General features: G+C 37.7%; 1 protein-coding gene across 1 annotated transcript in view; it reads left to right on the top strand.

The window, feature by feature from the left end:
- The first annotated feature begins 8,324 nt into the window (after window positions 1–8,324).
- The window catches only part of LOC138336539 (mucin-2-like), a 57,011-nt gene continuing 51,311 nt past the window's right edge, over window positions 8,325–14,024 (top strand). The window contains exon 1 of the mRNA XM_069286053.1: window positions 8,325–8,783. Coding sequence (XP_069142154.1) covers window positions 8,325–8,783 — 459 coding nt within the window. The remainder of the gene's footprint in view (window positions 8,784–14,024) is intronic.

Below are 14,024 nucleotides of genomic sequence, written 5' to 3' on the forward strand. Positions count from 1 at the left end.
TCTCTGGAAAAACGATATTGTAGCTAAAAGGGTTAGCTGGTATTTTACAGAATAGATGATATGAAATAGTACTATACGATGTAGGAGGATATTGGAGCAAATCGCATCCAACGACTAGTAATGAACGAAGTAATATAGAATGAGACTGTATCATAGTGGTTGAAGGTGTCAGGCGTGTTCGGGTACAGAGAGTTTAGTTCGGCAGTAATTCTGCCAATGATCGTTTAACGCGCGTTCAAGTCAATAAGTTCACCACAACGGGTTAGAGCAATGTCATTTTCAGCACTATTTATCAAAAATAAATCCGTAGTTCCCGGGGAAAACCATGCACCTACCTAGGGTAGTTAACAGCCAAACTGGATCCTCAGATTTACTTAAAAGGTGGAGAGATATCGGTAGAATGTAAATCCCAGAGGTAGACTGTGTATGAACATCACATACCGGTATTTTTACGGTCCAGATTCGGTAGAATGTCAGACACATCAATTAAAAGGAGGATACTACATGGATAAGTGGATAGAACAAAACGAAAGTTTACCATGATACACAAATTATAGTCCAAGCATATATGTAATTAACAAAAGAAAATGATGATAACCTACCGATTTGTTTAGAGACTAGAGAAAACAAGGTCAATGAAAATGGACTGTCAGGTGTTTCGGAGGGGCATGCGTTTTCTGGTTCGTCGGTGACAACCACCATGTGATCTGAGAATTATTATGGACAACAAAACTCCAATGTACATTGTATATCAATAATGTTAATCACATGAGAGACAATACTTGTTATAATACGTATTATTGGAAACAAATCACGGGCGGTTCTCGGTAATTCACCAGGATAATACTACATCCGGTTATGAATTCGACATCCGACATTTTGAGAGATCCGGGACAATGAATGACCAATCAGGAATACCTTTGAAGCTCCAGGGACCACACGGCCGGACGCAAACGGGATTTACCAAAATATCAAGTGTACCCAGATGGAATAATGTATGTATCATTTAGTCTGAATGTTGGTATGATAGTGGTCACGTGTTGTCAGACCGATAACAAATCACCTATAAACAAGTAGGTGACATTTAATCCCGACAAGATACATTTGTACACACGAGCGGTATGCAGATAATCTCGTAGTAAATAATCCATATATGTACATGGGTAGAGTAAGAAAGAAAGATATTTATTTAAGTCAGTATTCCAAATATTTACAGAAGGTATTCGACATTTTGCCATATACACGTATTTATTATTGCAGTACTCAGATACTGACCGCAGTCGGTCGATGGTTCTTCAGCGGGGATTCTGAATTTCATAAATGGCTATGAATGTTAACTGGAGGTAAGAAATGAAATATAAATGTAGAACGAATCATAATAATTGAAAGATTAAATATTATACTTAGGACACATAAAACTATAGGATTATAAACACACCAGAAGGCACGTGCAAATCCATCCTTTGGTACCCAGGCTTAGTTCCTAACGGTAAACGATCAAACATAATATTGGATCTATTGAAAACTAAATTTTGCACTTTCATGCCAAACGACATTCTTACGTAGATTTAATTTGGCAATTCAAACTCATTTATTTTTTTTCTGTTTCTATATTTGAACCTCTTTATTTGTGATTTCGAATCGCCAATGAAACTATTCTCTCAATTCACCACTGACTGTAAAAATCCCACGTCAATTGTCTGGTGTGGGTTTATTAAGTTAACGTCCTATGAACATCCAGGGTCATGTAATTATAACGACATGTCAGGTTTGTTGGTGGAAGAAAGCCGGAGTACCCGGAGAAAAACAACTAATCAGCGATCAGTATCTGGAAAATAGTTTGGTTTGCAGTAGACAGTGGAAATATAAATAGCACGGTACCTGGAACACGCGATTTAAAATGCTAATATAACGTATAAAATTATAAGAGTGGTGTTATTCTAATATTCCTAATATGGCATTATCGAAATACAGAAAGGAAGATCCTACACGAATACACTCAGAAACCCTGATAAAAGGTCCGGATGATTCAGAGATAATCTTCTGCTTCATAGACAAAACCAGACACATAGGTATAATTGGGATTTAGTCCAACACAACAGATTATGAAGCAACAAGGACATGAACTCAGAGATGGCGGAGACAGGACAGAAACCCTTATCTACTTAGAGCAGAAAATCTGTCAGGTGAATGAAGGGAGTACCTGTTACTCACAGTTTATTGTATAATGTATACTGTTATTTGTTTCTCACGTGGATAATAGTATCTGTTTTGTTATTTTACACCACAGAAGAAGTAGTAACCAATGGTCCAATAGACACCGATAGTCTACCTTAGCTAATTAAGATATGGTACACACCTGTCCCTCTTGAGCCACGACCTGCTTTAAAACTCGGCCAATTTCGACACGAGGGCAGCTAGACTACAATAAGCGCAGCTCGGATCATCTGTTTGAGGTTTACGCTACAAAGAGGTGGATGAGCCGCCTGTAAGAGGTGTGCGTACGTTATCCGTCTTTGAGAACAAGGGATTTTCGATTCATGTGGTTTGGTGGTCAACAAAAACTGTGGCCATCGTATGGTTCTAATCCCTCAACAATAGACTGTATTGTTTACGGTTATGAAGTGATATGGTCTTGTCAAACGTTTTGACCGTGGTTTGTATGCGATGGGTGCCGTACCATAATATAGGCGGTCCGTATTACCATCAACCTACTTAGGCTTATTTACGAAAAGGGATGGTGGCATCATATGTAGGTTAATCAAACTGAATCAGTATCACCTCCGAAGATAATGAAACGGTTTTGTTTTTGGAAACAACGATTTAACTACAATAAAAATAAAAAAAAACAAATAATTTTATCTAATTTCTTATTATTTTACACTCATTTCTATTGGTCAAGGATTATGATGCCATCCATAAAGAACGTTTTCGCGGCAGCGTCATAGGATAAGCCTAATTTAATAGCTCGCCGAGTTATTCAAATAAATTATAAACTTAACCCTTAATAGTTTTAGACAAATATAAAATGACCTTTCGTTTTGTCCGTGACTTCATGAACACAAAATATTGAGAATAATGCTACAATATATGTCAGTACTTTGTAGCATTTAATTACAATTTTCCAATTACTGTTATATGGTTGGGTATGACTCAGGTAACATTGCAGACAAAAATCGATTTTGGGTTGGCTTAAAGTATTCAGTACCTCTGTGCACATCATATAGCATTATATCTGTGTAGGTAGTTAATATTCTGGAAATAATAACAAAATTTCCCCAAAACATCCACCTTGATAGCCCTTATACATAAGATCTGCAAGTATGTATTTATATCGTGGGAGTAAAAGTGTCTTAACGCTAATAAGGTGACGCCAGATTCAGAACCTTTCATGGAAACAAAAGAAGTTATTCAGATATTCGACAGGTGAGTCTAAATCCATAGATAGCAAGTGATCTAATGATGAGAATACCTCAGGTTCGATAGAACGATTCATTTATTCTAATCCGATTTGCTTGTGAACAATATATTTCCAAATTAACGCCTTTTCAATGATTTCTCTTTCCCAAAGGATCAATCTACTGTGTTGTTGGGTTTTTATCCATGGTTAATTAAAGGGGACTTTCCATGTCTATAATATGAATCATGTGATTGGGATTCTGTGTAGGAATTTCTACACAACAAAGACTCTATTGATTTGGGATACCTACACGTCATATTCCTATCCAGCACCATAGTTATACAGTTACTATGATTCAAACTGACTGAAATTTACATATTATACTTCTTAAAAGGATGGAAAAATGTGTTTTTTTCTCTTTAAATCAGAAAATGCAATGCAGTCTTGCCATAATTTTGTGATTTTCTTCTATTGACAGTGAAATTGTTCGCATCGGAAGTAAACTAAGAGGAGTATACAGTTCTGTCTTGTCTGAAGACATCCATTAGGAAAGAGAAATAAAGTATATATTTGTCGGTGAATTTTTTTATCTTCAAAATAATTTCATCTGCCTATTTGTGTGATAGGTATGTACTATGGAACTGCTCAACAAAACAGAAATGATTTTATAATCTTTCACATCAACATCCCAATTTTCTCTTTATTCACATGTTAGATCTTTCTCTTTGGATCTGCATTGTCACACCATCCCCTGTGATCTGCATTGTCACACCATCCCCTGTGATCTGCATTGTCACACCATCCCCTGTGATCTGCATTGTCACACCATCCTCTGTGATCTGTAATGTTACACCATCCTCTGTGATCTACAATGTTACACCATCCCCTGTGATCTGTAATGTTACACCATCCTCTGTGATCTGTAATGTTACACCCTCCTCTGTGATCTGTAATGTTACACCATCCTCTGTGATCTGTAATGTTACACCATCCTCTGTGATCTACAATGTTACACCATCCCCTGTGATCTGTAATGTTACACCATCCTCTGTGATCTGTAATGTTACACCATCCTCTGTGATCTGTAATGTTACACCATCCTCTGTGATCTACAATGTTACACCCTCCTCTGTGATCTACAATGTTACACCATCCTCTGTGATCTACAATGTTACACCATCCTCTGTGATCTGCAATGTTACACCATCCTCTGTGATCTGTAATGTTACACCATCCTCTGTGATCTGCAATGTTACACCATCCTCTGTGATCTGCAATGTCACACCATCCCCTGTGATCTGTAATGTTACACCATCCTCTGTGATCTACAATGTTACACCATCCTCTGTGATCTACAATGTCACACCATCCTCTGTGATCTACAATGTTACACCATCCTCTGTGATCTACAATGTCACACCATCCTCTGTGATCTACAATGTTACACCCTCCTCTGTGATCTACAATGTCACACCATCCTCTGTGATCTACAATGTTACACCATCCTCTGTGATCTACAATGTTACACCATCCTCTGTGATCTACAATGTTACACCATCCTCTGTGATCTACAATGTTACACCATCCTCTGTGATCTACAATGTTACACCATCCTCTGTGATCTACAATGTTACACCATCCCCTGTGATCTACAATGTTACACCATCCTCTGTGATCTACAATGTTACACCATCCTCTGTGGTCTACAATGTTACACCATCCTCTGTGATCTACAATGTTACACCATCCTCTGTGCTCTACAATGTTACATCATCCTCTGTGATCTACAATGTTACACCATCCTCTGTGATCTACAATGTTACACCATCCTCTGTGATCTACAATGTTACACCATCCTCTGTGATCTACAATGTTACACCATCCTCTGTGATCTACAATGTTACACCATCCTCTGTGATCTACAATGTTACACCATCCTCTGTGATCTACAATGTTACACCATCCTCTGTGATCTACAATGTCACACCATCCCCTGTGATCTACAATGTCACACCATCCTCTGTGATCTACAATGTTACATCCTCCTCTGTGATCTACAATGTCACACCATTCTCTGTGATCTACAATGTTACACCATCCTCTGTGATCTACAATGTAACACCATCCTCTGTGATCTACAATGTCACACCCTCCTCTTGTGATCTACAATGTCACACCATCCTCTTGTGATCTACAATGTCACACCATCCTCTGTGATCTGCAATGTCACACCCTCCTCTGTGATCTGCAATGTCACACCCTCCTCTGTGATCTACAATGTTACACCATCCTCTGTGATCTACAATGTCAGACCATCCTCTGTGATCTACAATGTTACACATCTCTTATGTTACACCATCCTCTGTGATCTACAATGTTACACCATCCTCTGTGATCTCAATGTACACCCTCCTCTGTGATCTACAATGTCACACCTCCTCTTGTGATCTACAATGTCACACCATCCTCTGTGATCTACAATGTCACCTCCTCTGTGATCTACAATGTCACACCATCCTCTGTGATCTACAATTACACCCTCCTCTGTGATCTACAATGTTACACACCTCCTCTGTGATCTACAATGTCACACCCTCTCTCTGTGATCTACAATGTCACACCCTCCTCTGTGATCTACAATGTTACACCATCCTCTTGTGATCTACAATGTACACCCTCCTCTGTGATCTACAATGTACACTCCTTGTGATCTACAATGTTACACCACCTCTTGTGATCTACAATGTCACACCCTCCTCTGTGATCTACAATGTTACACCATCCTCTGTGATCTACAATGTTACACCATCCTCTGTGATCTACAATGTTCACACCTCCTCTGTGATCTACAATGTTACACCATCCTCTGTGATCTACAATGTTACACCATCCTCTGTGATCTACAATGTTACACCATCCTCTGTGATCTACAATGTTACACCATCCTCTGTGATCTACAATGTTACACCATCCTCTGTGATCTACAATGTTACACCATCCTCTGTGATCTACAATGTCACACCCTCCTCTGTGATCTACAATGTTACACCATCCTCTGTGATCTACAATGTTACACCATCCTCTGTGATCTACAATGTTACACCATCCTCTGTGATCTACAATGTTACACCCTCCTCTGTGATCTACAATGTTACACCATCCTCTGTGATCTACAATGTTACACCATCCTCTGTGATCTACAATGTTACACCATCCTCTGTGATCTACAATGTTACACCCTCCTCTGTGATCTACAATGTTACACCATCCTCTGTGATCTACAATGTTACACCATCCTCTGTGATCTACAATGTTACACCCTCCTCTGTGATCTACAATGTTACACCATCCTCTGTGATCTACAATGTTACACCATCCTCTGTGATCTACAATGTTACACCATCCTCTGTGATCTACAATGTTACACCATCCTCTGTGATCTACAATGTTACACCATCCTCTGTGATCTACAATCACCTCTCTGTGATCTACAATGTTCACACACCATCCTCTGTGATCTACAATGTTACACCATCCTCTGTGATCTACAATGTTACACCATCCTCTGTGATCTACAATGTTACACCATCCTCTGTGATCTACAATGTTACACCATCCTCTGTGATCTACTACAATGTTACACCATCCTCTGTGATCTACAATGTACACCATCCTCTGTGATCTACAATGTTACACCATCCTCTGTGATCTACAATGTTACACCATCCTCTGTGATCTACAATGTTACACCATCCTCTGTGATCTACAATGTTACACCATCCTCTGTGATCTACAAGTTACACCATCCTCTTGTGATCTACAATGTTACACCCTCCTCTGTGATCTACAATGTTACACCCTCCTCTGTGATCTACAATGTTACACCATCCTCTGTGATCTACAATGTTACACCATCCTCTGTGATCTACAATGTTACACCATCCTCTGTGATCTACAATGTTACACCATCCTCTGTGATCTACAATGTTACACCATCCTCTGTGATCTACAATGTTACACCATCCTCTGTGATCTACAATGTTACACCATCCTCTGTGATCTACAATGTTACACCATCCTCTGTGATCTACAATGTTACACCATCCTCTGTGATCTACAATGTTACACCATCCTCTGTGATCTACAATGTTACACCATCCTCTGTGATCTACAATGTTACACCATCCTCTGTGATCTACAATGTCACACCATCCTCTGTGATCTACAATGTTACACCATCCTCTGTGATCTACAATGTTACACCATCCTCTGTGATCTACAATGTTACACCCTCCTCTGTGATCTACAATGTAACACCATCCTCTGTGATCTACAATGTTACACCATCCTCTGTGATCTACAATGTCACACCATCCTCTGTGATCTACAATGTTACACCCTCCTCTTGTGATCTACAATGTCACACCATCCTCTTGTGATCTACAATGTTACACCATCCTCTGTGATCTACAATGTCAGACCATCCTCTGTGATCTGCAATGTCACACCCTCCTCTTGTGATCTACAATGTCACACCATCCTCTTGTGATCTGCAATGTTACACCATCCTCTGTGATCTACAATGTTACACCCTCCTCTTGTGATCAACAATGTTACACCCTCCTCTGTGATCTACAATGTTACACCATCCTCTGTGATCTACAATGTCACACCATCCTCTGTGATCTGCAATGTTACACCATCCTCTGTGATCTACAATGTTACACCCTCCTCTGTGATCTACAATGTTACACCATCCTCTGTGATCTACAATGTTACACCATCCTCTGTGATCTACAATGTTACACCATCCTCTGTGATCTACAATGTTACACCATCCTCTGTGATCTACAATGTTACACCATCCCCTGTGATCTACAATGTTACACCATCCTCTGTGATCTACAATGTTACACAATCCCCTATGATCTACAATGTCACACCATCCTCTGTGATCTGCAATGTTACACCATCCTCTGTGATCTGCAATGTCACACCATCCTCTGTGATCTACAATGTTACATCCTCCTCTGTGATCTACAATGTTACATCCTCCTCTGTTATCTACAATGTTACACCATCCTCTGTGATCTACAATGTTACACCATCCTCTGTGATCTGCAATGTCACACCATCCCCTGTGATCTACAATGTTACACCATCCTCTGTGATCTGCATTGTCAGACCATCCTCTGTGATCTACAATGTTACACCCTCCTCTGTGATCTACAATGTTACACCCTCCTCTGTGATCTACAATGTTACACCGTCCTCTGTGATCTACAATGTTACACCCTCCTCTGTGATCTACAATGTCACACCCTCCTCTGTGATCTACAATGTTACACCGTCCTCTGTGATCTACAATGTTACACCCTCCTCTGTGATCTACAATGTCACACCATCCTCTGTGATCTACAATGTTACACCATCCTCTGTGATCTACAATGTCACACCATCCTCTGTGATCTACAATGTTACACCATCCTCTGTGATATGCAATGTTACACCATCCTCTGTGATCTACAATGTTACACCATCCTCTGTGATCTACACTGTTACACCATCCTCTGTAATGTTACACCATCCTCTGTGATCTACAATGTCACACCCTCCTCTGTGATCTACAATGTTACACCATCCTCTGTGATCTACAATGTTACACCATCCCCTGTGATCTACAATGTTACACCATCCTCTGTGATCTACAATGTTACACCATCCTCTGTGATCTACAATGTTACACCATCCTCTGTGATCTACAATGTTACACCCTCCTCTGTGATCTACAATGTTACACCCTCCTCTGTGATCTACAATGTTACACCATCCTCTGTGATCTACAATGTTACACCGTCCTCTGTGATCTACAATGTTACACCATCCTCTGTGATCTACAATGTTACACCGTCCTCTGTGATCTGCAATGTCACACCATCCTCTGTGATCTACAATGTTACACCCTCCTCTGTGATCTACAATGTTACACCCTCCTCTGTCATCTACAATGTTACACCCTCCTCTGTGATCTACAATGTTACACCATCCTCTGTGATCTGCAATGTCACACCATCCTCTGTGATCTACAATGTTATACCCTCCTCTGTGATCTACAATGTCACACCATCCTCTGTGATCTACAATGTTACACCCTCCTCTTGTGATCTGCAATGTTACACCATTCTCTGTGATCTACAATGTTACACCATCTTCTTTGGTTCAGGAAACAAATCATGTTTCGTGGATTGATTCAACTGTTATTTCATATATAATTTCATATGTTCCGGCAAAAAACGGATTTAATTTTCTTTAACAAACAATCCTCAGTATGGGCGGAAAACTGACACATGGTGTTCAAGAGTGATTATTTAAATCGGTTAGATTATAAGGCATTCATTTCCCTTTAGTATCACAATTGACATATCCTTAACACAAATGAGTTTTGTAAAGATAGTTTTCCTAGAAACGGTTTTTTAAGATCAATAAAAAGGTCACAACTGTGGTAAGGCTAATACCCTTTGCTCATTGATGTACACGTGTATTAACGTCTTTAGGATTGATGCCGACATTATCTTTTATTATTTTTATTATTTATATTTAAATTGATGTAAGCATGTAGATTTCTCTTTTAAACATTCAACGAAACTACTTTCACGAAAAACTTTTCATTTTTGTGATTTTGTAAAGAGGCGTAAATAAAAGTTTCGAGGCAAGTTTCATAAATTTTCTCAAATAAAGAGATCACTGCAGCTACACACTGCACTTTGGTCTTACTAAAACGAAAGTAAATAATATTTATTTTCTGATATATCCATTCAATCAAGTCATCATAGCAGATTTGCATTTACTTACGTACACTTGCTGTCATTTTCAATTATTTCTATCGTATCACAACCTCTCACATAACACTTTATTTATGTATGCTATTTCATTTTATTTATATTTTACATAATGTTATCGAGTTAAACGATTTAAAACTCTAGAAAACATTCAAAGGAAAAGTGATTAAACTAGTGAGCTAAGGTTTAATATTCGAGAATAAAACCACACATTTCTAAATATAAAGTAAATCTGATGTAATAAATACATATTTACTGCGATAGATTGTTAGTTTTAATAACTGATAAAGAACGTTAAATTTAGTTACGAATCGTAACGTCTTGATGCATGACAATTTTCATGCATGACGAATGGACGACAAAAAGTCCGGGAGGAAACGAATGCACCCAGGTGTGTTGATGTCGGCCACACATGATTCTGCACATTTTATGTGCATGATACTTTCCTAAAAGCAGTCTAGAAAGATATGCTGATTGTCTCTTACTTTACTTTTTGTAGATCGGAAGTTTGCCCTATCCTATGGAAAGATTTTGCCTTACAGTAGCCTTAAACAATGTTTTTGATTCATTTTCTATTTAATAAGAAAGTAAATGCAATATAACAATGGTTTTTGTCTACATAGCGAGAGGCGTTACTTTAAGTAGAACTAATGGATGGAGATATAAATGGTAAACTAGACATCACAGGCGGGATCGGTCGTGTTCTTATGCCTACACATACATAGCTTTTATCTTTGATCCTGAACATAGCTGGGAGAAATATTGAGAAGGAATAATTGAAATTGTATTGACAATGTCTTAATCATTCGATTGATGATAGAGGTGATCAGTCGGTAGAAGAGGCGGGGGTGGTGGGTGAGGAATTGGGAGGGTCAATCAAGGAGGGATGGTAGTGCTCTTTAGTGACAGTCATGTTTCGTAGCTATCACGGGACACTATCTGTTGAATCATCACGTTTACTCCGCGATCTTGTAATTGATTTTTAGTAACATCGTTCTTCTTCCAATTGATTGCCCATTGACTGCTGTCCTGAAGGAATCGTAGGGTTACAATGGCGGGAACGTTATACAGGAAAGAGAGTTATCAAGGTTATACACAGACACGCAAAATACTCCCTAATCCTTCTTCTCAATAGCTATGCTTTGGTGTTGTGTAGGCCCAGATCGATCAATAATAATATATACAATCCTTACTTCATCATATGCTACGTTTCTGGCACGCATTCGAATAGGGTCCCTCTTCGATTTGTATACTCGTCCATATTTGGGCATGTTCACGATCAGTTGGTCTTCACGGCAGCTGTATACGCTCGAGCAGACGACACTTGGATCTGGTACTTTTTAATCGCTGATGTAGGCTAATTGTGTATATATTTACAAACATCCCATTTATACGAAGGGTGGACATCCCACAGCGAGGCTTCACTAGGCTATATGATTCATACACTTCATTTAAACCTAATCTGCTCATATTACCTAAGTTTTATTGTTGCCACTTGATTTAATTGTTCGGAGAGAAGAAGAAAAACTTATTTTGTAATACATCCTTGTATTCTCTACTCTGGTTATATATATCTAGTGTACAACAGCCGATTCATGTGTCATTAGAACAATTATTGCGTTATTGTGGACTACTTTTAGTATTTGCTGCGAATAGTAAAATCAAACAATGACTGAAAGAGTAAATGAATAGATGAATGAATAAACGAATGGATGAATGAATGGATGAATGAATGCATAAATGAAAAAAATGAAATACATAAAACACATCCAGTATAAAAAATACAAACAACTTCCAAAGATAAATGTCAAATAATAACTACACCGAAAAACACAGAAAATAAATATTAAAAAACTAATTAATTAAATCTCAAATTTTATATTCTAAATAATTTCAAGACAGTTACCAGAAAACACACATTTCACTTTTTTGTTCAAATGCTAAGAACATGAATTGTTCATTTTTTGAAATATTTCCTCGTGCACATGATAAATTATTATACACACTGCTAGTCACAAACAAATACGGAATTCGCCTGATTATAATCTAGAGGCTGTAGTGTTTACAAAAAGCAATATGAACAGGCGCCATTAGGTGACCTTAAGAAGTGATATTGATAGAATTGAGTATATCGAATTTATTTCAGTTAATCTAATAGATACCGGTATTTCTATGTAAAACGGGACATAAAAAGAAGAATGAGAACTGAAAACAATTGATGCCAAGATATGGAGCAGTCGGCGCCTGTGTCAAAATGTGTCCTGTTTTGAGAGATGGCGTCAATAATCGGAACATCTATTGGTAATACATATGTGTATTGCATAATACATTTAGTGATCAATGCTTAATATCCAGATATAACAGGAAACTGGCCAACAATGTTTACTTTCTAAACTATGTAAGATAAAATGCTGCGATCTGATAATGTTAGGAGAAAAGAGAGGAAACAAAATCCGCCTAGCATATTTTTTGTAAAACAATCATGCTTCTTAATTCTTGAGTAAATACATGTATTATTTGGTTATATTTCAATCTAAATTTGATCATGAATGGTGATGAAACATCCAGTCAAGATTTATTTACATGAGTAACACATTTTTCTTAGTCAGCAAATTTGGGTTTGATGTTTGTTAATTGTTTATCTTTATAAAATTATTGATGATGCTGGCGAGTGCTGCCATATAAGGAAAACTCTACTAGAAGTTGTTATTTTGTGTAAAATCGATAAGTAAATAAGTAAGCTCCTCCCACTCAACGCATTTCCGCAATAAACAGCTGTGACGGTGAAATCACACACATTCTATAAATAACTTCCGTTTGCAATACGTCACTATCATAGTTAGTTGTGCGTATACGGTTCTGGACGGTGTTTGTATTACAAATCTTAATTTCTATACACGACAAGTAGAAATCTGACTGGTTTGTAACACTCTTAGTTCTTTAAGCGTCAAAATAGCACTGTGAAACGTATACGGTACATCTGGAGGAAGCGAAACGTAAGAGCATGGTCGAATCCGTGGACTAGACGTCTCATACTGTTACAGTTGCTCCAGATAAATGCATTTTCTTAAAAATCAAAATAATTGCGTTCAAGACAGTATGACTCCCATACACATTGTCTACAACTGCTTCATTAGTATTGTCTCTATCGAAATGACGTTATTGGTATTTTTTGGTTAATGAAACTTGATTAGCGGTATAAAAACTGCTGCGAATAAACTAGATAAGATATATCTGAGCAAATATTAGTGCAATAATGTATATTCAAAACCGCTCTTATATTTTTCATTTTCAACAAACATTTTACAAAGAATATGAAAAGGGGTTGAACAACAGGCTAAGCCTATTCAAGTTCTCTCCCAGACAGCACAGTGCGCTTTATATTATATACATGTAATTTACAAAATATACTCTTTTAAATATAAATTTATAGTGTCTGAACAACTTATATTTTCTTATATTTCTGTAACAACCGCCTCTGAAGTTGTTATTGAACGAATTAAAGCCTGGTATTTAGGATTATTCCATAAAACAATGAAACCGATATATATTGTGCCACATACGGACGAGAAGCTTGTAAAATCCAATAATGCCAATTTCCAATAAAAGCGTCAAGAAAAATCAAACAGTGAAGCTCTCCTAAATACTGTCATTAAAATGAATTTTCATTTTTAATATTGCCAATAAAAATACTAGTTTTTAATATCATAAAACATTTTCAAGTCATGATATGGTGGAATTATGTTCAGAAAAAAAAAATGAAAAAAAAAAAAAAAAAAAAAAAT

This window comes from Argopecten irradians, chromosome 12, assembly GCF_041381155.1.
Source record: "Argopecten irradians isolate NY chromosome 12, Ai_NY, whole genome shotgun sequence".
Classification (NCBI taxonomy): Eukaryota; Metazoa; Mollusca; class Bivalvia; order Pectinida; family Pectinidae; genus Argopecten; species Argopecten irradians.